Source organism: Eschrichtius robustus, chromosome 20 (assembly GCF_028021215.1).
Source record: "Eschrichtius robustus isolate mEscRob2 chromosome 20, mEscRob2.pri, whole genome shotgun sequence".
Classification (NCBI taxonomy): Eukaryota; Metazoa; Chordata; class Mammalia; order Artiodactyla; family Eschrichtiidae; genus Eschrichtius; species Eschrichtius robustus.
The window spans coordinates 11,177,199-11,202,346 of record NC_090843.1 but is presented as its reverse complement, the minus strand read 5'-3'; the positions used below and the strand labels follow the sequence as shown (position 1 = coordinate 11,202,346).

Below are 25,148 nucleotides of genomic sequence, written 5' to 3'. Positions count from 1 at the left end.
AGCTGAAACTCTCGTCCCTTTAAGGTTCAGACGCCCCCACCTCTGCCCACAAGCCTTCCATGCCAGGCTTAACCCCCACCACTCAGCCCACCCAGGGTTATACAATGTCTCTGCTATCCTCCAACTGGTTCTCCTGGAACCCTACTCCCCCCCTGAGGTCAGGCCCAGGATTTATTGGGGCCATAATTAGTTTCTGATGGGGTGGGATTTACACCCTTTGGGGCTTGTGGGAAGAGCTGGAAACCCTTGAAAGCAGAGGTAGGTTGAGTCTTGACCCTCTGAATCTTGCAGGGGACTCTGCCCTCCCACTCCCCACTCAAGCCAGGGGCACTAACAGTGGCATCTTGGGGGTGGGGAGAGGGCTCCTTAGAAAAACCACTCACAGCCAGACTAACCCACTAAAGTCAGTAAGCAAAGTGGAGACACTACTACCAACTTTATAGAAATAGAAAGAAAATATCACAAACAATTGTAGGCCAACACATTAGATAATCTGGATGAAATGGACAAATTCCTAGAAACACACAAACTACCAACTGATTGAAGAAATAGAAAATCTTCACAGACCTATAACAAATAAAGAGAGTGAATCAGTAATCAAAACCCCTCCCAACAAAGATAAGCACACAGCCAGCTGGCTTCACAGGTGATTTTACCAAAGGTTTAACAAGAATCAACACCAATCCTTCTCAGAGGAGGGAACACTTTCTAACTATTCTATGAAGCCAGTACTACCCTCATATCAAAGCCAGACAAAGACATCACAAGAAAAGTACAGACCAGTATACCTTATGAATATAGATGTAAAAATCCTCAACAAAATACCAGCAAATCAAATTCAGCAGCTTAGTAAAAGGATTATATACCATGACCGAGAAGGATTTATTCCATAAATTCAAGAGTGGTTCAAAATATGAAAGTCAATCAATATAACACACCACATTAACAGAATGAAGGAAAATGATCATTTCAATAGGTGCAGAAAAAGCATTTGATAAATCCAACACCCTTTCATGATAAAAACACAGAGAAACTAGGAATAGAAGGATCTTCCTCAACCTGATCAAGGGCATCTATGGAAAACCCACAGCTAACGTCATACTCTGGTGAAGCTTTCCCCCTAAGATCAGGCACCAGACAAGGACGTCTACTCTCCCTACTTCCATTCAACATTGCACTGGAGGTTCCAGCCAGGACAACCAGGCAAGAACAAGATATAAAAGGTATTCAGATTGGAAAGGAAGAAATAAAAGTAAAACTATATTCACATAAGACATGATCTGATACATAAAACCCTTAAAGAACACACACACACACACACACAATTAGAGCTAATAAATGAATACAGCAAAGTTGCCAGATATAAGATACAAAAATCAATTGTATTTTTATACACTAGCAATGAACAATCCAAAAATAAAATGAATAAAACAATTCCATTTACAATAGCATCAAACAGAATAAAATACTCAGTAATAAATTTTACCAAAGGAAGTACAGGGCGTGTACAATGAAAATTACAAAACATTGTTGAAAGAAATTAGAGCCCTGGTCCGGGATGATCCCACATGCCACGGAGCAACTAAGCCCGTGCGCCACAACTACTAAGCCTGTGCTCCAGAGCCCATGAGCCACAACTACTGAGCCTGCGTGCCACAACTACTGAAGCCCGTGCGCCTAGAGCCTGTGCTCTGCAACAAGAGAAGCCACCGCAATGAGAAGCCCACGCGCTGCAACGAAGAGTAGCCCCCGCTCGCTGCAACTAGAGAGAAGCCCACGCGCAGCAATGAAGACCCAAAGCAGCCAAAAATAAATAAATAAAATGAATTTATTTAAAAAAATAACTTATTAAAGAAAAAAAGACAGCAATGCTCTACAAATTGATCAGTGCAATCACTATCAAAATTCCAACTGCCTTTTTTGGGGGCAGAAATGGACAAGCTGGTTCTAAAATTCATATGGAATTGCAAGAGACCCAAATATCCATATACAAAAATTACCTCAAAATGCGTCAAAGATCTAAATGTAAGCGCTGAAACTATTAAACTCTTAGAAGAAAACATAGGAGGAAATCTTTGTGACATGAGATTCGGCAATGGTTTCTTCGTTATGACACCAAAAGCACAGGCAACAAGTGAAAAACAGATAAACTGGATTTCATCAAATTTTAAAACTTTCATTCAAAGGACGTTATCAAGAAAATGAAAAGACAACCCACAAAATGGGAGAACCTATTTGTAAATTATATAACTGAAATGGGTCTGGTACCCAGGACATATAAAGAACTCGTACAGCTCAATGACAGAAAGACAAACAACCCAATTTTAAAAACAGCAAAGAATTTGAGTGGACATTTCTCCCAGGAAGACATACAAATAGCCAATACGCACATGAAAAGGGGCTCAAGATCATTAGCCATTAGGGGGAATACAAATCAAAACCACAATGAGATACCATTTCACATACACTAGCATAGCCAGAATCAAAAAGACAGATAATCACAAGTGTTGGTGAGGATGTGGAGAACTTAGAACCCTGTGTTGCTGGTGGGGTTGTAAAAAGGTGCAGCCACCGCGGAAAACAGTAGGAAAATAGTATGGCTATTCCTCAAAAAGTTAAACAGAGAGTTATCATGAAATTCCACTCCCAAGAGAACTAAAAACGTAAGTTCACACAAAAACTTGTACGTCGATTCGCATAGCAGCATTATTCACCATAGCCCCAAATAACCCAAATATTCATCAGTAGATGAATGGATACACAAAATGTGGCCTATCCATACAACAGAATATTATTTGGCCATAAAAAAAAGTACTGATCCATGTTACAACACAGATGAACCTTGAAAACATCATGCTAAGGAGAGACGCCAGACATAAAGGTCACATACTTTGTGTGACTCCATTCCTATGAGGTACCCAGAATCAGCAAGTCCACAGAAACAGGAAGCCCATTAGTGGTTGCCAGGGGCTGGGGTGGGGGGGAGGGGGGGAGGAGAGTGACTGCTAATGGATACGGGATGAAAAAGTTCTGGAACTAGATAGTGGTGTGCCTGCACAAGATTCTGAATATACTAAAAGCCAATTAACAGTACACTTAAAGATGTTAAAATGGTGACTTGTTACATGACTTTAACCTTGAAACAAACAAAAACCACTCAGGTTTTCAGTTGTCTGCAAACTGATCTTAGGCTCTGTCTGCTTCTCACTGAAGTGGAGGGGACAGGGTCCCCACAGCAGTCCATGCCTCAGCCCAGGGGGCCCACTTGACTCCTCTGGTCAGTGAGGAAGCAGTGGCTTTAAGCAGAGCCCCAGTCCCACCCCAGTAGGAGGTCTCGGCCATCTCTGTGCCTGTCTTAGAGATGGGTCCCCAGGGGATGCTGCTGCGGACATCACCCTGAGCCTCCCGGCACCATGGGAAGCTCTCCTATTGGCATGTGCGTGGGGCAGGCGTTGAAGGGGAAGGTGCAGTTGGGGCCAGGGAGTCACGGTCCTTCCTGCCCAGCCCTTGCGGGACCTGCATTCTGGCGGCTTGGGGTGGTGGGAGGAGCTCGGTAGGAAATGAGGACCTTTACTTCCTGTTTCTCCCTTCCCACTGGTGCAGTTAGCACAGCCTTGCAGACCGATGACCATCAACCTTGGCCCCTGTGGGCCCCACTTCTCCAAACCTTGTCACTTTCTTGGCAAGGACTGACTGCGTGCCAGGCTCTGTGCCACGGCCACTCCACACAGGGCTGCAGCTGTCCGGGGAGGCAGCACAGGTATGATCCCCATTACAGGCCCAAAGCTTTGCCCAAGGCCAGTCAGTACAAAGCCGTCAGGCCCAGCCAGCTCTGCCTGGCTTCCATCCTGCACTCCTAAGTCCCCCCCACCCCCTGGTCCTGATGAACTCTGGGCAGGGAGAGACCTGGAAGAAGTTAGGAGGGCAGTGGTTGTGGAGCGCCAGGCAGGGCCTGCATGGGTGGCAGGCTGGGACTGAGTCTCCTGAGGGCCACCCTGGCACAGAGTCCTGGGCACCAGACGCGGGGCACATCTGGGGTGGCTCAGCACCCTTGCACTCAGCAGGGGTGTGAATGAGGCAGCAGCTGCCTGGGGCCCCAGGCAAGTGCCACTGTTTCCCTTGTCCTTGGACAGCCCCCAGGACTATGGCTGCGCTTAATCCAGCTGTGACCCCCCGGTGGAACCCTGCCCAGGCCTGTTTGTGCCCAGTGACCATCAGGGATTTTAGGGAGATGGTTTCGCCATGGCCCCGTGCTCCTGCACGCCTCAGACGGGACTCCACGCTGTCCCTGCCTCTGACCACTAATGTCTCAGTGTGGAGCCCAGCTGGTGCTGGACGCCCCCCATCCTTCATTAACTGGGAAGTGACTGTGCCACCGCCGGCAGGGACTCCACGTGGGTCCTCACACTCACTCCCCCAACTGGACTAAGCAGGTGCTTGTATCCCCGCGAGAAAACAGGTTCCGAGAGGGAGGACCGGTCCCTCTCGGAGCACCATCAGACGCCGCATTCCACCTTCTCTCCCAAGACACAGACCCGGGCCTCAGTCCAGAGGCAGGGAGAGCTGGGGCACTGCCGGCACAGGGGAGCCAAAAGCCGCATGCACTGAGGTGCAGCTTCTAAAGCCACAGGCACAGCATCCCAGAGCCCGGGGTGAGTGGGCAGAAGGCCCAGGGCCTGCTAGGGAGGGTGGGGTGAGCTGGGATTCCCTGTGTACCACCGGCTGTGAAGAGCAGGGGTTTTTCTCAGTCTCAGGATTGGGTGGACAGTAGAAGCTGAGGTGAGAAAAAAGATGTGCCAGCGAGGACATCTGGGGAGGACCACATATCAGAACCTGGGATAGGCCTTCCTGCCTGAAGGAGTCCCCTTGAAGGTACCTGTGGAACATGCCGGAAGCTGCTGAGCCCAGTGGGCCATCCAGTGGAGCCCATAAGCATGTGGGTGGCACCCAGCAGCCCACCTGGCCCCAGTAGGCCCCCTGTACCCCGAAGCCCCCTGCCCTGGAATGGCCCCGCTTCCTATTGCAATGTCCTGACTAGGGGCTACTACTACCATGTGGGGCAGCCCCTGGCCCCGCCTTACAAAGGGTTTTGGGAGCACGGGTTAAGCGGGAGGGGAAGGCGGACAGCTGACCCCAAATAGCTGGCTGCCTTGCTTACTTGTCCCCTTTGCTTCTTCCAGGAGCCCAGGCTCTGGAGGAGAGCTCCCTTCTCATTCTGAATGAAAGGAGAGAAACCAGAGCGGGGCGTGGAAGGAGCGCTGCGACCCGGGGCCTCCCTGGGCTTCCATCCCAGGCTGTCAAACCATGACAGGCAGCTCCTTCCTGAGAGGCAGGACAAACGGCAAGATAGGCCTCCGAGGATTCTTCACACCACTCAGCAAAGATTCCAGAGTCCTTAGGGAACCTGGGGGTGAGCTGGGAGGAGGTGGAGGACTGGGGCTGCTTGGGAGGCACCCAGGGGCTGTGGGTGGGGCCGTGCTCCTCCCTGGGACCCTAGCTCACACCAAGGGGAGTGGCCAGGCAGGGGGCCAGAGTCAGGGCTGCCCTCCCACAGCGGAGACGCGTTTTGAGGCTCGGCCTCTGGGTGAAGAGACTGGCAGGGGGGGAGTGCGTCGGGTTGACAGGAACAGGGGAGAGCCATTGGCACTTGAACACAGTGGGCTGCCCGTCCTCAGGGCCCGTGGCCAGGACAGCAGACCCCAACACCCATCTCCTCGGGTATGGGTGCCGGCCCTCTGTCTGGCACCCCACCCCTGCAGCCCAGACTGCCCCTGTATGTCCCCCCACCCTCAGCCTTTTCCAGGCTCAGACGCTGCTCTTCTCCCCTCCTCCTGGCCCTGCATGTCCCAGCAGCAGGCAGGCTGGAGACCGGCTGGGCAGCCGGGGGCCAAGCCTGACAGCAGCCACCCCAGTCTGGACCCTCCGCGGCCAGGGCAGAAGCGGCTCAGTGTAGCTGGTCGGCAGGGAGGGACGTGCTGGTTTATAAACGAACACAAAGTGAAAGCGGCACACGTACGCAGAGGAGCAGATAGGCAAGGAGAAGGTGTGCACGTATGTGCAGTCTGGCAGCTGTAAGCCCACCTGAGCGCTTTCAGAACAAAACAAAAAAACACCAGAAAATCCCCTATGAACTCTGAATCCCTTCCTGTGCTCCTGAGAAATTAACGTCATGTGCTCTCTGGGCCTGGCGCTCTGCCGTGTGAGCTCTGTCTTCCACTGAGCTCTCTCCAGGCTCCCGGGCGAGCAGGGCTGTGCCTTCTGCGTCCCCATGTCCTCGGGCCAGGGTGCCCCACCTGATGTGGGGGCCGCTCCCCCAGTCCCTACAGACGAGCTGGAGCAGGGCCACAGGCGGCCCAAGAGTCTTCCTGGCATCCAGCTCGGTGCCAGCCCCAGCCCTTGCCCTACTGCCCCTGGGCTCCTGGGCCTGGGGCTTTCCGTCGTGTCCTGGGGTTTCTGCTGTGGGCTTCGCGGAGACTGTCCTTACCTGCGGGCTCTTCTGAGACTCCCTGGGGGCACGCCTTTGGCCTCTGTGCCTTCTTGCTCCTGGTAATGACATCAAGAAAGGACAGCATCAAACGTCAGAGCCCCCCCCTCGATCCCCAGGTGGTCCCCGGAAGCTGCGCCGACCTGGATCCTCAGGGGTGCAAGAGCCCAGGCCAGAGGGCAAGGCAGATCCCGACGGCCAGCCCCCACCCCTGGGAGAGTTCAGGGGTCCCAACCACACCTTTGCACAGTTCTCATAGCAGCTTAGCCAGGCCCAGGCCAGCACGGGCTTGGAGGAGAAGGGAGCACAAAGGAAACGCCGTGCTTGCAAGGACTCCGGGTGGGAGAGGATGGGCCTGATGTCCAAGCTGCCAACGGAAACCTCGCTGTCTCAGTCTCTTCATCGGCAAAGCGATCACAGTGGCTGTCTCACGGTAAGTGCCGTCAGGATTAAGTAACCAGCCACTGCTGGCTGTGACTGTACCACAGCACAGTGGGATGAGAATCACCGTGCACACCACACAGGTGAGGAAACAGGCTTGAGAGCGTAAACGACACAGCAGGTGCACAGCCAGGACATGAACCGGGACCATCTGACTCCCTCACCCTTTCTGTGGAGACCACAACACCCCAGTGCCTCACAGATAAATGGACCAAGGTAAGCAGGGGGTGCCCTGGTGGGAGGTGAGCTTTGGGCTTTGGGGGTTGCTGGACAGTTCCCACTGAACGTGGAGTCCACACTGGCCCCCAGCATTCTGCTGGCTCTTCTCCTGTCCCCTCAGGAACCCTGCGCCCCCTGCCTGGCCCTGCCTGTCTGGCCTGAGCCACAGCGCCACCGCTGAGAGAGGCCCAGCCACCAGAAGTGGCCCCACAGGGGCATGACCCAGCCACCCCAGCACTCACCTTTCCGGCTGCAAGGCAGGGGCCCCTTGGACTCCCAGGGTCCTGCGAATGTAGTCTCGGGAGCGGATGTCAGCCTGAGGAAAGGGAGGGCTCGAGTGAGAGGGGATGGCTGGGGTCCCAAGCTGGCCTCTGGACCAGTCCCCACCCGACAGGGTGGCCCCTCCTGGAAAAGCCCACGGAGGCCCAGCCTTAGGGACAAGGAGAAGCAGCCCCATTATGCGTGGGTGCCAGGATGTCAGGCCCTCTGGTCGAGGTGCTTGACAGCATGTCCCCGAAGGGCCTGAGGAAATGGGCTGGGTGCCTCACTCCTGTTTCAGTTGGCTTTCAGTGGGTTTATAGCTTGTGCTTCCCTGTAGGTTTTGCTTGAGCCAACAGTTTCTCTGCTAAAGCCCTCTTCTCTGAAGGCTGTCCTCAGCCCAGCTTGTCTGTCCTCACTTTTGGTTCACCTGGCTCCCTGGCTAGTGTCAGCTGCAACCTCTGTCCCTGGAGAAGTGTCTGGAAAGTTCTGCAGAGTCACCGGAATGAAAGGGGGCTTGTGGGCCGCAGGCTGGGATCAGGGCACACCCTGGGGAGAGGGGAACAGGCCTGAGTGGGGCCGCCAGGACCTTGCGGCTCAGGTTCTCCCACAGGCTCTCCCCGTTCCAGGGGGCCTGGCCTCAGGGAGGCCCCTGATCCCGGCTCAGATGGCTCAGCCCCGCTTTGGGCTGTGTGACTACAGGACACAACAGCTAATCCCCCCCAACTGTTTCTACTTCAGAGTGAACGGGCAAGCGGGCAGGGTGGGCGGCAGGGTGCTCCGGGAGAAAGGCCCCGGAGACGCAAGGCAGCACCTCCCGCCTTCCCCTGCAGCAACCTGTCCCGGCCTGGCCCGGAAGCTGGGGGCAGCGGGCCTGTGACCAATGGAGCGGGCCCTAAGCCGCTCTCTCAGCTTCTCCTCAGAGCTTACAGAAGTAGTCAGGAGGGCAAAGTGTACACAGGTGAGTGGGCCAAGGAAGAAGATGGACCAAGAGATAACCAGTGCCACTGGACAGGGCCACACCCCGTTCCTGGAAGCGATCGGGCTGGTGGACTCCTGGGTGCAGACGTCTGGCTTTTCTCTAGGGCAGACACACGGTCCTTGCCCACCTTTGAGGGGCTCACGGCACTTTATAGGGCATCCCCCCACCTGCAAGGACACAGCTATCATCCACTCTGGGGCAAAGCGAGACACAGAAGGAACAGAGATCTGCCCACCGTACCAGCTCAGCGGAGTCCCTGGCTCTGAGGGCCTGCGGAGAAATCTCGGGTCGTCACCCCCACCCCCCAAGGTTGCACAGGTGGATGGGAATGGGGGAGGAAAGGCTTCCTGGGGCCAGGACACGTCACAGGCTTGTGCACCTACGAACCCTGTACGGGGAGGGAAGGAGGCTGAGGCTGGTGGACACTTAGAAAGTCCACCCTGGAAGCCACCCTAGAGGCCTTGACTCTTCGCAGCCCAGAGAGCTGCTGGCAGGGGCCGAGAGCCACAGCCGCGTGCGTGCTGCTGCTGCCACCTGGAGGCTGCCCTGCACACCAGCAGCCGGGAGGCCCCAAACCCCGAGGTGGTGGCTACGGGGCTCTTGGGGTGGTCGAGGCAGAGCCAGGACCCTCAGGTTTGCGGCGTCACCAGCTGGTGCTGAGCTGAGAGTACCGAGGGGGCCTGTGGCACCTAGGCCAGGTTGCCTCTAGCTGACGCAGCACAGGCCTCAGGGACACACGGAGCAGCAGGCGATATACAGTCCCTGCTGGGAAGGCAAATCTGATGGTGTCCCCTCCCAACTCACATCCAAGGCCCTGTGGTAAACCTGAAGTTCTGTCCCCCTGCAATGCACACAGGCTTCCGCCCGCTCACGCCCACCAGGGCTCCAGCCACAAGTTCCTCTGAGTTTCTGGCATCAAACTCCTTCCTGCCCCAGGGCCTTTGCAAATGCTGGTCCTCAGGCCTGGACTGCCCTTCCCCCCTCTTCCAGCAGGCCTCTCCCTGAGGACAGCTTCTCACAGATCCTCGCCTCATGGGCTTCCCTGGGACTTGCACCCGCTCTGCACCTCGTCATGGCCAAGACCACCAAGGCGGCCCAAGGCGGCATCCTGCATGAGGTTAGCTGAGCCGACTCGTTCACCAGAGTTCTGATCCCCCTGGGCCCCAAGTTAGGTGCTGGGTGCCTGGCGTGGCCACACCCTGGAGTCTCCTGATTGGCATCCCTGGCCCAAGTCTTCCTCAGCAGTGCCCAGCAGCCCTGCAGGGGCCCCCGAGCCGAGGACGGCCGCTCACTCCCAGGCCAGCTGGGCAGCTTGGGCCCTCAGGGGTTGGCAGGCCACTCTGCCGTTTGAGCTGACATCAGCTGATTTTCCCGATGACCCAGGGTGCCAGAGGCTGAAAGGCTGAGTGCAGGGGCACAGCAGACCCCCGGGCCAGGCAGGGCAGGCCTCTGCGTCTTCCAGGCCCCTCTCCTCCCCTCCGGAGCCTAGAGTGGCCCAAACTGACTCTCCCACAGGTGCTTGTGGACCCTCAGCCCGGGAGTACAGGAAGAGCAGGTGCCGTGCGCTAGCCTACCCACCTGGCAGCCCACTCACCTGGCGCACGGGCTCCGGGATCCGAAACTTGCAGCAGCCATGGGTCAGGCGCACGGCTGCCTCCAGGCTCATCTTGTGGCCCACAGAGACATAGAGGGGTTTGGTGCTGTGGTCGTGGCTCTTCAGGGCCTGTGACAGGGAGGGCGAGGTCAGGGCACTGGGCAAGCTCTGTGGGCTGGAGGACTGACATGTCCTGGGTGGCGGGCGGGAGCTTGGGAGACTGGCAGCACCCTTGGGGCACCTTCCTGCTGTTTGTCTGAGGGACAGGGTGGGGCGAGTGAGGGCCCAGAGAGTGAGGGCCAGACTGAGCACAGTGGGGGAGGGGAAGAAATAAAGATGCAGGGTCAGCCAGAGTGGCAGGAAGATAGGGAGAGGTGGACGGGTTCTGGGGCGTGCACGTACGTGGGTGCTGACCCCTGGCCCCCTCTGGCCCTCAGCTAAGGGGTCTGCCTTGGTGGGGTGCAGGCCCCTGGCCACTCACCATGCCCAGGACGGTCCCGGAGCCTCCCATCAGAGGAAATGAGTCTCCTCCAGCCTTCAGGAGCCGTATCTGGAAAACAGAAAAAAGACTTGGAAAAACACCTTTCTTGGTGAAAGGCTTGAAGGCAAGCCTGCTCACTTTTAAAACCTGAGCAGCCGCTGGGCAAGGAGATGGAAGGGCCCATCGCGAGTGGACCCTGCATCCAAGTGCAGCCTGCAGCACCATCTCACCTTGACGAGGTACTCTCCTCCCCATTCTGCAGCAGAGAAGAGGCAGCAGCCCGCCCAGGCCCCAGTGCTGCAGGGTGGAGGTGCCAGGCTGGTGCACACACAGGGCCACAACCCACTCGAGGCCACTTACTTCCTGCTGCTTTCTCTCCTGCTACAAATTTGAGCACTTCCGATTCAACCTGACAAACTTTTTGGAGTGGTGGTGGTGGGGACTGGCCCATTGGGTGGGTCAGGGGACCCTGTCAACTCAACAAACAGGCACTCCACACAGGCATGGGGGAGCTGAAAGGATGAGACAGATGCAACTGACCCGTTCTCAGAGCTGGCCGTCCAGGTTAGAGAGCCACGTGTGTCACCAGCTCCCGCCAGAGGGGGTCCCAGAGGAGGGAGATGCCCCAGGCAGATGGGGGTGGCACCGCAGGCGGAAAAGTACAGTGTTGTACAGGCCCCAAATGCCCGGTCCCCGATACCTGGAGGCTCTGCCCCCACATGGGGTGCCACAGCAGCACGCAGGCAGGGGTGGAGAGGAGGCAAGTGTGCGCCCAGAGGCTGGGAGAGGAGCTCCGAGTCTCCCAAGATGACCCACCACCCACAAGGAACACAAGGCGCGCAAAGAAAGCTGGTCTTCCTCACTCCAGGCCAGCAATCCAGGCTGGGAGGAGAGCATCCCAGGTGGAGCTGGTCTGCAGCGGGGCGGACTCTGGCCCCCTCACCTTCTCCTTGTGCAGAGCGTTGTTCTCCAGCCCATCCACTTGCAGGAGTTTCTTGGCCACCCCGATGCAGGGCAGGTCTGTGAGGACACCAAGGTGGCAGGCTACCCCAAAGCCTGCAGGGGCAGAGGAAGATGAGGCTGGGGAGGTGAGGCAATGAGCCCAGCAGTTTAGAGACAGTGTGGGGATGGGGGCCACACCAGAGCCTCGCTGAACTTTTCTATGTGAGCAGAGGCCTGTCGGTGGGCAAGGACTTGTGGGACAGGGCTCTAAGCCCCACCCTGACCTCGGACATGGCCCTCTACCCTGACTTCCGGGCTGGCAGGCTGGGTGGAGGACGCCTCCCCCTGTTCTGACAAGATTAGGAGCCTGATTATAATTAGCGTGCTCACATGCTTCACCTGCTTCTTTCATTTCCTGGCACCTTTCATCCTCCCCTCCCCTTTGTGGCCACCTTCAGGCCTCTCCATCTCTGCCCTTAACTCCCCCAGAACTTTGGGGCTCCTGCCAGGGGGCAAGGATTGCAGTGACTGGGGTCCAGGCCCAGGGCTGGCCTGCTGGTCCTCCACTAGCGTCCAGGGTGGTTCTGGGCCCACAGGCTCCCAGGGCCGGGGCTAAAATCACAATGCCACCCCTTCCTGACTCCCTCTGCCGCCCAACCCCCAGGTTTGTATCTGAGGGTAAGACAGCCCCTCCCCCTTGGTGGTTCTCCCCGGGTCAATGTTCCAGCACCCAGGTGGGTGTGGGTTTCCCTGTGTCGGTGGGGAACAGGCACACCTGTCTGTTCCTGTTTGGTTTCAGGCAAGGGTCTGTTTAGGACACAGGGCAGGCTGCCAGTGGGACAGGCTAGCTGGGCTCAGGGCCTGAGACTTCTGGAAGCGTCAGGTCCAAACTGGATGTTGGTACCTGAGCTGGGCCAGCAGAGGCGGTGGAGGCAGGCAGGAAAGGGGCAGGGGTGAAGAGAAGTAGGGGCTCCTTACTAGGGGGTCTTGACAAGGAAAGCAAGGCCAGAAGGAGCTGCAAGGCCAGGCTGGTGGCAGAGGGCCTGGGGCCTGGTGCAGGCGGACTGCACCCCTCCTGGTCCCTCGCTCTTACAGCCCTCTCGGGCAGTCTTGGGAGCAGGATTACCTCGGTGGTGGAGCACCCCATTTCCATCCACAAAAAGGACCTGGAAGAGCCACAGGGGAAAGTCACAGTCAGCTGAAGTGCCCCTTGCCCATCAGGTTGGGGCATCCCAGAGCAAGAGGAGGGGCCCAGCTCTTTAGGTCTGATCCTTCTTGAGGCAAAAGCACTTCTCCAGGAAGCTCATGGGATCTCTCCCAGCAATGGGGCGGGGCCTGTGGAGGGCCTTTCCTCCAGCCCAGTGAGATACCTGCCTGGGGCATGAGGCGGGGCTCCTTCTCCCGCAGCTGCTGCACCGCGTCCACCAGGAAGGGCACTTCTCGGAAGGCCAGGAAGCCTGACACGTAGGGGGCTGTCAGGCTCACCATGCGACAGTCCTCATACATCACCTGCCACCAGGCACCCAGGTCACTAGGCACGCGCAGCCCTGGCCACCTCCCCCGCACCCTCGCATGCCCTTGGCCCTTATCTGACAATCCCTGTCACTCCCTCTGTCTCCCAGGCCCACCCCCAAGTCGCCCCCTTCCCTGCCTCACTATCTGGAGACAGGTGATCCACCCTGCAGATGGGCAGTGGGGATTCAAATGCTGCCATTTCAAAGGTACTGGCCACACCGGGTCTGTATCAGGCCCTCCCCTATCGCCTCCCCACCCCACCCTGCTGCCAGGCTGTTTGGAGGTTCACAGAAGACAAAGCACAAGAAGCACCTGTGAATAGACACCATAGTGCCATATTAGAAGGGGCCTTGGGGAAGAAGAGGCCAAGTCTTCATAGAAGCTACAATAGCAAGAAGGGCAACTCTGGCTTTCAGAAAAGAGATTACAAATATTTCAGAAAAAGGACAGGCACGATCTCAGAGTGAGGCAGTTTGGAAGAGAATTGGGTCCCAAGGGATGGGAGAGTCCAAAAAGAAAAATTCTGAGGCTGCACCTGCAAATAACCCCAGAGAGAGAAGAGGGGATACCCCTGGGGATATTGTGCTAAAAGGCCTGGCTCACGCTGGGAGGAGTGGGGGCCAGGAGTCTGCTGGGGACCACCCAGAATTTTCACACGCTCTGGCAGACTGTTCTTCAAACTGAAAAGTCCTAACAGCATGGAAAAGGAGGCCCTGTTGGTACTTGATTAGAATGTAACGGACCCGCTCAGAGCACAGGACGGCAGCCCTAAGCCCCTTAAACCTTGAGTTTTCACTACAGCCAGACCGGCCGGAGGTGAGAACGTTTCCCACTAAGCACACATTCTCCAGAACCTTCGGATGTCCTGGATTGTTACTGACCATCCCACCCACCCCCCAATCTCTTGGTGATAGCTTTCAAAATCATACTTCCACCTCTCCCTTGAAGCTAGGTCATAATGACGTGTCCCTAAGTGAAGGGATTACTCTAATAGCACGGAGGAAGGGGCTCGTCCTTCCAACATTTTTATCAGTGACTCACAGGAAACTCATCAAACTGCCAATGACCTAGAGTGGGCAGGGTCCAACTGGATGACAGACCAGAGAATTCGATTCAGTGAACCCAGCAGGCTGGAGTGCTGAACCCCATGCAACAGGATGACTCTTAACGGGGACATGAGTGAAGTTCAAGTGTGGCCTGAGTTCCCACAGGATGATGGTGGCTGCTTATGTTTGAATCCCTCTGCACAAGCTCCAGGAACCAGAGATCCACGGGAAAGGAGGTGAACCCCCTGTACCCCATGCCCACAGCGTAACTGGGAGACAAGCCAATTACAAGCAACGGTGTGCACCTACGGGCGGAAATAAACAGCCCAGACTCACAGAGCCAGCTCTGGGCCCCTCGCCAGAAAGGCAGGTGGGGAAGGGGCAAGGGCAGGGGGTGTGGTGGGGCCTAGTGGTGGGGAGCCTGATGGAATGAGACCTGGGGGGCAGCCCCAGCCTTATCAGGAAGATGCTGCTCTGGGGAGACACAGGTGAGCCCTGGGGGCTTGTGGAGAAGAGAGCGAGGCCAGAAGTGTAAGGTCCTTTGGAAATGAGAGTATCAAAGAATCAGAAGAGACACTGGCCGTCTTTGCTTCTGAAAAGGATGCCATTTATTGGCACGACTATACTTCACTGTCCCTCATGATTTAAGAAACCCATTGAGGCACCCAAACCCCTGGCCCTTGAGTTTCCTGTTTAAATATATATATATTTTTTAAGGCCGCATCGTGTGGCATGCAAGATCTTCCCTGCAGTGGAAGTGCAGAGTCTTAGCCACTGGAACACCAGGGAAGTCCCTAAGTACAACTTAGAGTGAACAGAGAACTACAAGAACTCAGAAGGCAATGATCAAACCTTGTGAGCTGATGAAATGCTGCCCCCAACCAGTTGTGCAGCAGAGGTAAGTTAACTAAACGGCAGACAGAGAGCACAACCTGGCAGAAATAAAAACAGAAACACAAAAAAACCTGACAAGACAGAAAATCCAGCATATGCATGACTGAAGAAGAGAAACAAAACTATGGAGCTGAAATAATAAATATAACTAATACTTAAAACCACAATCTAAGAAACGTTCCAAAAATAAAAGAAGATCTGACCCAACATATTGAAAGACCCAAGTGGGAACTTGGGGAAACTGACATGGAAGTCAACTCAAGATGTATCTTAGTGAAGAGCCACCAGAAGGCAGACAGCAGAAGCAAGAAGAACTACAATCCTACAGCCTGTGGAATGAAAAACTGCATTCACAGAAAGATAGACAAAATGAAAAGGCAGAGGACTATGTACCAGATGAAGGAACAATATAAAACCCCAGAAAAACAACTAAATGAAGTGGAGATAGGCAACCTTGCAGAAAAAGAATTCAGAATAATGATAATGAAGATGATCCAGGACCTCGGAAAAAGAATGGAGGCAAAGATGGAGAAGATGCAAGAAATGTTTAACAAAGACCTAGAAGAATTAAAGAACAAACACCTAGAAGAATGAAAGGACAAACAAACAGAGATGAACAATACAATAACTGAAATGAAAAATACACTAGAAGGAATCAATAGCAGAATAACTGAGGCAGAAGAACGGATAAGTGACCTGGAAGACAGAATGGTGGAATTCACTGCTGCAGAACAGAATAAAGAAAAAAGAATGCAAAGAAATGAAGACAGCCTGAAAAAAACCTCTGGGAAAACATTAAACACACCAACATTCATATCATAGGGGTCCCAGAAGGAGAAGAGAGAAAGGACCCGAGAAAATATTTGAAGAGATCATAGTTGAAAACTTCCCTAACTTGGGAAAGGAAATAGCCACCCAAGTCCAGGAAGTGCAGAGAGTCCCAGGCAGGATAAACCCGAAGAGAAACACACTGAGACACACAGTCATCAAACTGACAAAAATTAAAGACAAAGAAAAATTATTGAAAGCAACAAGGGAAAAAGGACAAATAACATACAAGGGAACTCCCATAAGGTTAACAGCTGGTTTCTCAGCAGAAACTCTACAAGCCAGAGGGGAGTGGCACAACATATTGAAAGTGATGAAAGGGACGAAGCTACAACTAATATTACTCTACCCGGCAAGGATTTCATTCAGATTTGACAGAAAAATCAAAAGCTTTACAGACAAGCAAAAGCTAAGAGAATTCAGCACCACCAAACCAGCTCTACAACAAATGCTAAAGGAACTTCTCTAAGTGGGAAACAAAAGAGAAGAAAAGGACCTACAAAAACAAACCCAAAACAATTAAGAAAACGGTAACAGGAACATACTTATTGATAATTACCTTAAATGTGAATGGATTAAATGCTCCAACCAAAAGGCACAGGCTCGCTGAATGGATACAAAAACAAGACCCATATATATGCTGTCTACAAGAGACCCACTTCAGACCTAGGGACACATACAGACTGATAGTGAGGGGATGGAAAAAGATAGTCCATGCAAATGGAAATCAAAAGAAAGTTGGAGTAGCAATACTCATATCAGATAAAATAGACTTTAAAATAAAGAATGTTACAAGAGACAAGGAAGGACACTATATAATGATCAAAGGATCAATCCAAAAAGAAAACATAACAATTATAAATATGTATGCACCCAACATAGGAGCACCACAATACATAAGGCAAATGCTAACAGCTATAAAAGAGGAAATCGAAAGTAACACAATAATAGTGGGGGACTTTAACACCTCACTTACATCAATGGACAGATCATCCAGACAGAAAATTAATAAGGAAACACAAGCTTTAAATGACACAATTGACCAGATAGATTTAATTGATATTTATAGGACATTCCATCTGAAAACAGATTACAATTTCTTCTCAAGTACACACGGGACTTTCTCCAGGATAGATCATATCTTGGGTCACAAATCAAGCCTCAGTAAATTTAAGAAAATTGAAATCATATCAAGCATCTTTTCCAACCACAACGCTTTGAGATTAGAAATCAATTACAGGGAAAGAAACGTAAAAAACACAAACACATGGAGGCTAAACAATACGTTACTAAATAAACAAGAGATCACTGAAGAGATCAAAGAGGAAATCAAAAAAATACCTAGAGACAAATGACAATGAAAACACAATTCAAAACCTATGGGATGCAGCAAAAGCAGTTCTAAGAGGGAAGTTTATAGCAATACAATCCTACTTCAAGAAACAAGAAAAATCTCAATAAACAACCTAACCTTACACCTAAAGGAACTAGAGAAATAAGAACAAACAAAACCCCAAGTTAGTAGAAAGAAAGAAATCATAAAGATCAGAGCAGAAATAAATGAAATAGAAAGAAAACAATAGCAAAGATCAATAAAACTAAAAGCTGGTTTTTGAGAAGATAAACAAAATTGATAAACCTTTAGCCAGACTCATCAAGAAAAAGAGGGAAAGGACTCAAATCAATAAAATTAGAAATGAAAAAGGAGAAGTTACAATGGACAGCACAGAAATACAAAGCATCGTAAGAGACTACTACAAGCAACTCTACGCCAATAAAATGGAATGGACAACCTGGAAGAAATGGACAAATTCTTGGAAAGGTATAACCTTCCAAGACTGAACCAGGAAGAAACAGAAAATATGAACAGACCAATCACAAGTAATGAAATTGAAACTGTGATTAAAAATATCCCAACAGACAAAAGTCCAGGACCAGATGGCTTCACAGGTGAATTCTACCAAACATTTAGAGAAGAGCTAACACCCATCCTTCTCAAACTCTTCCAAAAAACTGCAGAGGAAGGAACACTCCCAAATTCATTCTATGAGGCCACCATCACCCTGATACCAAAACCAGACAAAGATACTACAAAAAAAAGAAAATTACAGACCAATATCACTGATGAATATAGATGTAAAAATCCTCAACAAAATACTAGGAAACAGAATCCAACAACACATTGAAAGGATCATTCACCATGATCAAGTGGGATTTATCCCAGGGATGCAAGGATTCTTCAATATATGCAAATCAATCAATGTGATACACCATACTAACAAACTGAAGAATTGAAAACCGTATGATTGGACTTCCCTGGTGGCGCAGTGGATAAAGAATCTGCCTGCCAATGCAGGGGACACGGGTTCGATCCCTGGTCCAGGAAGATCCCACATGCCACGGAGCAACTAAGCCCACGTGCCACAGCTACTGAGCCCGCATGCTGCAACTAAGGAGCCCATGTGCCACAACTACTGAGCCCGCATGCTGCAACTAAGGAGCCCATGTGCTGCAACTAAGGAGCCCACCTGCCACAACTATGAACCGGTGCAACCAAATAAATAAATATTAAAACACCACCACCACCACCATATGATCATCTCAATAGGTGCAGAAAAAGCTTTTGACAAAATTCAACCCCCATTTATGATAAAAACTCTCCAGAAGGTGGGCATAGAGGAAACCTACCTCAACATAATAAAGGCATATACGAGAAACCCACAGCAAACATCATTCTCAATGGTGAAAAACAAAGCATTTCCTCTAAGATCAGGAACGAGACAAGGATGTCCACTCTCACCACTATTATTCAACATAGTTCTGGAAGTCCTAGCCATGGCAATCAGAGAAGAAAAAGACATAAAAGGGATACAAATTGGAAAAGAAGAAGTAAAACTGTCACTGTTTGCAGATGACATGATACTATACATAGATAAATCTAAAGATGCCACCAGAAAACTACTAGAGATAATCAATGAATTTGGTAAAGCTGCAAGATACAAAATGAATGCACAGTAATCTCTTGCATTCCTATACACTAACAACAAAATATCAGAAAGAGAAATTAAGGAAAATTAAGAAATTAAGGGGAGGTGGGGCCGGTGGTGGTGGTGGGATGAATTGGGAGATTGCGATTGACATATATACACTAATATGTACAAAATAGATAACAAATAAGAACCTGCTGTATAAAAAATAAATAAATAAAATTTAAAAAAAATGTATCTTAGTGGGGAAAAAAAAAAAGTAAACAGCAATATACTGGACCCCTCAAAAAAAATCTCCACAGTAATCATAATCTACTATCAACAGCAACTATAACATAACACATGTCAAAGTTTTACAGATCAGAGCAAAATACAAAACCAGCTTTAAGAGACATACGGGGACAACTGGGAAAATGTGTTATGGAATGGGATTCAGGTGGTGATGGAATAATGTATGTATATTTTAAGGTGTGATAATGACGCTGCCATTATGTAGGAAAATATCATTCTAGGACAGGTTTGCTGAGCTGTCACAAGCTCTAGGAGGCACTCTTGAATCTCAGTGCGCACACACACAAAAGACCACAAAATCAGTTGAATCTTAAGCAGAGGGTATACAGGTGTTCAATGCATTATTCTTTCAACTTTTCAGTATGTGCACATATTTTCAAGTTAAAAATCTGGGAGAAGGGATGAAATGAGAGAGTAGCATTGACATATACACATTACCAAATGTAAAACAGATAGCTAGTGGGAAGCAGCAGCATCGTACAGGGAGATGAGCTTGGTGCTTTGTGACCACCTAGAGCGGTGGGATAGGGAGGGTGGGAAGGAGGGAGACGCAAGAGGGAGGGGATAGGGGGATATGTATACATATAGCAGATTCACTTTGTTATACAGCAGAAACTAACACAACATTATAAAGCACTTATACTCCAATAAAGATGTTAAAAAAAAAATTCTGGGAGAAGGAAAGATCAGTTGTATAGTTAGCGTGTGGGCATGATCTGGTCAGTAATCTCTGTGAAGATATGCAAGTTTCAACCTAAGCTGGCGTTGCGCATTAGGCCCACCAAACGTTTGAACCAAAAGGCTGAACTGCACTTGAGGTACTCGATTCAGTTCTGGGTGCTGGATGTACAAATGGGCCCTGCTCACTGAGGGCAGGCTGGAGGGAAAGCAGCAAGTGAAGGAGCTGGAAATCACCTCCGTGAGACTCAGGAGAACACAGGACTGTCTTCAAATAGGAGGGTAGGAAAGGTTTGTCCTGTGCTCTGCACCTTAAGGCAGAAGTCACAAACAACGAAATTTCAGCTCCATGTGGAAAAGAACATACGAACCAGGCTTCCAACTATGGAACGGGCTCTGGTGTGAGGCCACGATTTGTCAGGGATGGTGAGGAAAGGATTCCTGGCTGTGCTAAAGGGAGACCAGTGATTCACAGCCTGGCTTTGCTTTGGAATCACAGGAAGGATTGTTTAAAAATGTAAATATCAGTAAAGGGAGTGGGGCCCTGGAATCTTTTTTTTAACAACTTTATTGAGATATAATTTACTACCATAAAATTACCTGAAGAGTATAATTCAACGCTTTCTGGTATTTACAGAGTTGTGCAACCATTACCATAACCCAATTTTAGAACATTTTCACCACCCCTAGGTAATTCTTATACCCATTAGCAGTCACCCTCCATCCCACTCCCTAGCCCTTGGCAACCACAAATCTACTTTGTGTCTCTATGGATTTGCCTATGGAATCCATATTTCTAAATGCACTTCCAGGCGACTCTCATTGCATAGATCCATGGTTGGGCATTTGGGAGTCACCGGACCAGACTATTCCAAGATCATTCCCTAGTCTAAGCTTCCATAGCACAGGATGACAAGTGCTGACTACATCCAAGTAGCAAGCACTTTGCTCAGTGCTGGGGCTCCAAAAGAAATACAGTATAACCCTGCCCTTCAGAACCTACAGATGGTGGGAAAACCAGAATATACCAATAACTTTTCTTTGAGATAAGGGGAACTATTCAAAACTATTATTGCAATGAGGGGAGGAAGACTACTGCAAAAGGAGAGTGCTCTGTTAACAGGCTGTAAGATCTGCGAGTACCTCCTAAACTGATAACTTTAATACGGTGTGCGAAGTACTGTAATAGCACATGCATAAGAAACAGGCCTAGGACAGAGACGAGGGGGTGGTTAATTCTGCAGGTACAAAAAGGTATAGAGCAATAGGAACAAGTGAACTGGGTCTTGAGAAGCGAGAAGTCATCCTCAGAATTAACAGTGGCTTAGCATTTAATTTTTGAGGGCTTACCACACGCCCATTATGCTAACTGCTTTCCATGCATGATCTCAATTTTTCCTCACCAAACTCTGAGTCAGGTATCAATATATTTCTGCTGAATTTTGACTAAAGGATCTTCCAAGTAAAGCACAAAGACGCTGAGGCAGGAAGGTGGTAGCTTTGGGAGCAGGCAGAGGAGCAGGGAGGGGGAAATGCTGAAGCTGCAGAGCAGAGGTTTCCTCGTCAAGCTCTTCTTTAGCCAAGGCTTCCTGAGCTGTTGACTCCAAAGGAATCGTGGGCACGCTGTTCATTCATTCACGTATCTATTCGATCGTCTTCTATGTGTCAGGCATTGAACTAGGTGCAGAGGCTACAACCGGTGGGCAAGACAGCATGGTTCCTACCATTGTGGAGTTTACATTCTGGTAGGAGAGACACACAGGCCAATTCCATCCCAGTGTGATAAAGAGGAATGAGAGGGTGCTGAGAGCAACTCCTGGTCTTGCAGGACGAAGGGGGGCTTACTGGAGGACCTAAGAGATGAGGAGGAGTTAGCCAGGAAGAACATTCCAGGAGAGGAAACATCACTGCTAAGGTCAGGCAGGCAGATACAGCAAGGCGTGTTTGAGGAAGCCAAAGGCCTCCGGAGTGGGGAGTAGGGGAGGAGCGGGTGGTAGCCAGAGGTGAGCCTACAGGGAGTTAGGTTAAGCAGGGGTCAGATCACGAAGGGCCTTTATGCCTTGTCCGTGAGTGTTACTTTTATTTACCATGAGATCACAGGATAGGCACTTAAGTGTCTTAAGTGGACTAGGTGGTGACCTGCTCACATTTGGTTTTTGGAAAAATTGCTCTGATGGCAGCATGGAGAAGGGACCCAGGAAAGATTCTGCCTGTCACCTACAGGAGAGGTGACGGTGGCACAGCCAGGGAAGGGACAGCAGCAATGCAGACAAGTGGATAGATAAGACTCCAGTGATTTTACGGGGGAGAAAAAATGGAGTTCGTGTGTGACCTGCTGTGAGGGGTCTGGGAAGACAGAGATTTCCAGCTTGGGCAACTTGGGGGTGTGTTGCTGTGGGTCCCTGACATGGGGAGCCCAAGATAACGGCCAAACTTGGAGATCATGAGTTTATTTGGACGTAAGTCACAGAATGACTTCAGATTTTGTCCCCTATCCTCTTTTTTTCAAAGGCTTCCCAATTCATTAATGAACTCCCACGAAAGGAAAAGCGGGGTTCTACCCTAACACTGTTCCCTGTCCAGAGCCCCACCTCTCTCACTAATGCACCCCGGGGCCCAGCGGAGCGGCCCCTGGCCAGCGTCCCCCCGGGGTTACCTCGAGCTCAGGGTAGCTGAGCACAACCAGGGAGGCGCAGGCGCTGACACTGTCGCCCTTCACAAAGGACACATCCACGCCCCCGACCCTCTGCAGACCCGAAAAAGCGGGGTCCCGCTGCCACGCCTCCGTGTCCCGGTCCACGACAAGTGTCTTCAACAGGGCTTGCTCCCTGAGGGCAGAAACAGGTCCAGCGGGCAGCCCAACCCAGATCCCCCGACCCCGCGGTCCCGCTGCGGCCGCCCACACGCGGGGCGTCCAGGCCCGGGGGTCGGGGCTCTACCCGGGGACGCTCCCGGTCTCACCCCCTCCCTTCCCTGGGACCCAGACGCGTCGCCGGAAGCTACAGCTCCCGAACGCCCTTTCGCCCGCACGCCGGAAACGGTCGCAGGCCCCCGCGGCCCCAAGCCGGGGATTACGAGGTCAGAGGTCCGCGCGGAACCTCGTCGCTCCAGTCCCCGGATCTTACGCGTCCTCTGGCCCCATTACCGTTTCCAGAGCGACAGTGTTTCCTCCGGCGGCCTCCCAACCACCTTTCGGGCCATGGCGCGGCCCTGAGCACCCCTTCCCGTAGCGTCACTTCCGGAGCGCCGCGCTCAAGCGCCGGACCGCGTCGTTGCCATGGCGGCGCTCGGTGGGGGTCCGGGGCGTCGCCGCCTCGTGGCCGGAGGGCCTGCTGGCGACCAACGGCTCGGGAGTAGCGGCCGCCGACCATCAGTCAGCCTTTCCCCGCAGCCGTGGGGGAAGGAAAGTGGTCCCCGCCCAGGGCCCCTGACAGGATCTGAAAGTTACACTGACAAACAGATCTGCAGGAGAAAAGCACGTGTACACATTTTACTGAATTTCTACACGTACATGGGACCTTTCACCGGAGAGTGGAGACCTGAAGAAGTGACCAGAGCGGGAAGCTTTATACCTTTTGGATAAAGAAACAATGAGTTTGTGAAGAATTGTTAAGGCAGAGGGGTTTGGGCTGTGGGTAGTAAATGGTGAAACCGGATGGAGGTTTGCTCACCTTCTTGGCCTTAAACGCCCTGTCTCTGGTGATGAGAATGTCTCTCTCCCTCCTGGTACAGGGAGGGGACCTTTCACGTGGGAGATTTGGACTGAAAAATGGGAGAAGCAGGAGTGATCTTGCTGCTAGTGTGTCCTGAACGCCATCACCAAGCATCTGCCGCCTACATGGCACCTTGACCTCCGTTTCAGTGACTCTTTTTGAGGACAGGACACAGTCCTTAGTGGGGCCAGACTCGTAAATTTGACCCGGTGGATCTTGGTGAGCAGAAAGACTTACTACGGACAACCTGTGGAACATTGACTGACCCCTGCTCTTCAACTGAATGAAGAGTAATTCCATTCTCTTTGTGCCAGGTGTTGTGTGAGATGCTGGGGTTACAGCTTCCTCATGGTGGAACTGCAATTGTGTTAAGTGCTGGAGTGAAAATAATATGGGAGCATTTCAAGGTCTGAGGTAGCAAAGAGGTTGGTATATTTGATGTACTGAAAGGCAGCCAGCTAGGCTGAAGTGTAGCGATTTAACCTGTGGTTTATATTCTACTAGGGGAATTAAGAGAAGTCTATGGATAAGTAATCTAGTCTGAATATAGACCTCAAGAGGAAAATACAGGATTGGAGTCTGAGGTTCAGGAAAAGCTTCATATGGCATTTGACCACTGGCGGCAAATGGGAGAGCCAAGATTTACTCTGAGGTCCATCTGGGCTGTACTGTGTGTCAGCCTTGTTGTGTTACGGAGCAGTCAGGACACAGAGGCATTTCGATTTAGTAATCAGGAGTCATTCACTCCACAGGAGTCACTCCATCTCCACAGGAGGCAGTTACTGGGTGCTGAGGAAGGAGCAGTGCTCTGGGTTGAGGTTCTGATGTGCTTCAGGGTACAGGCGTGGTGATGGGGAAGGAATGCTGGGGAATGTGGAACACTCCAAGTGGGCCTAGGTGTGAAGGAAGGGGAGCAGGGTGGAAGGCAGGCCTTTATAGGATGTGCAGTCGCAGGGGTGGCTTCCATGTGCTCCAGCTGGGCCCTTTCCCCTCCAGTTTCTCTGTGCTCTTGCCCCAGATGGCTTCCCGAGATAATCCCAGCTCCTCAGAAGGAAGCACAGTCCTGCTGTCCCCAGAATACACTTCAGTCTGATGAGGTTTGAATCTTATCAGCATTTGCTTTCTTGGGAGAAGGCACTTTCCTGGTGTTTTTGCAGTTGGAAATGAGATTCATAATGTTTGAGCACGGGATTAATTAGCGAAGAGAGGGATTAGAAAGAGCAGGAAGCAATAAAAATGCTAATCATGGTCAGATGGATTGTTATTCAGCTCAAGGCCTCAGGCTTTCTTCTACCTTCTCATGTAGTGTCTCTCTAGGCCTAGCTGATACAGCGACCTTACACTTGGCGCGAACATATGAAGTCAGAGATATAGCAGTGCCCTTGCGTGGGGCTGGACATGGGTAGCTTTACCTACTGAGCAAAGCCCTTTCTTCACAGTGATTGTTTATCACTAGAAGTTTGTTTCCGGCTTGGAATTGCCCGAACCTAGGAGTGACTGAAATAGCTCATGACTTGTCTCAGTTAACACGTGATGAAATCCTACAGCCATTAATGAAAGGTAAATAATTTACACACATAGTAAGGTCTTAGAAAGAAGGAGACAGTGATCAGTTGTGAAGATTTTCAGATTAAGTCATCACCAACCTAGTGAATGTTTCTTACTGGGCTGAAAGCAGACAGAACTGTGGAGCAGGAAAAATCCAGAATATGAATGGAAACGAGAATGAGTAGGCAGGGCTAGAGGGGAAGGTCAGGGTCAGTGAGGAGCTACTGAGGAAGGGAGAGTAGGTGGA

At 51.5% G+C, this 25,148-nt stretch overlaps 1 protein-coding gene across 8 annotated transcripts in view; it reads right to left on the bottom strand.

Annotated features, from left to right (window-relative positions):
- The window catches only part of ENDOV (endonuclease V), a 32,199-nt gene extending 9,307 nt beyond the window's left edge, over positions 1 to 22,892 (bottom strand). For 2 of the 8 annotated variants that reach the window (XM_068530799.1, XM_068530798.1), the window contains exons 1-9: positions 22,786 to 22,870; positions 22,297 to 22,468; positions 12,776 to 12,858; positions 12,380 to 12,567; positions 11,403 to 11,515; positions 10,460 to 10,528; positions 9,979 to 10,107; positions 7,387 to 7,460; positions 6,485 to 6,543 (exon numbers count right to left, since the gene is read on the bottom strand). In XM_068530799.1, coding sequence (XP_068386900.1) covers positions 6,485 to 6,543; positions 7,387 to 7,460; positions 9,979 to 10,107; positions 10,460 to 10,528; positions 11,403 to 11,515; positions 12,380 to 12,567; positions 12,776 to 12,858; positions 22,297 to 22,468; positions 22,786 to 22,841 — 943 coding nt within the window. In that variant the 5' untranslated portion in view covers positions 22,842 to 22,870. Of the gene's footprint in view, positions 1 to 6,484; positions 6,544 to 7,386; positions 7,461 to 9,978; positions 10,108 to 10,459; positions 10,529 to 11,402; positions 11,516 to 12,379; positions 12,568 to 12,775; positions 12,911 to 18,372; positions 18,506 to 22,296; positions 22,653 to 22,785 lie in introns of those variants that run through there. The other 6 variants (XM_068530797.1, XM_068530801.1, XM_068530804.1 and 3 more) reach the window with 6 other exon arrangements.
- Between the last annotated feature and the right edge of the window lie 2,256 nt (positions 22,893 to 25,148).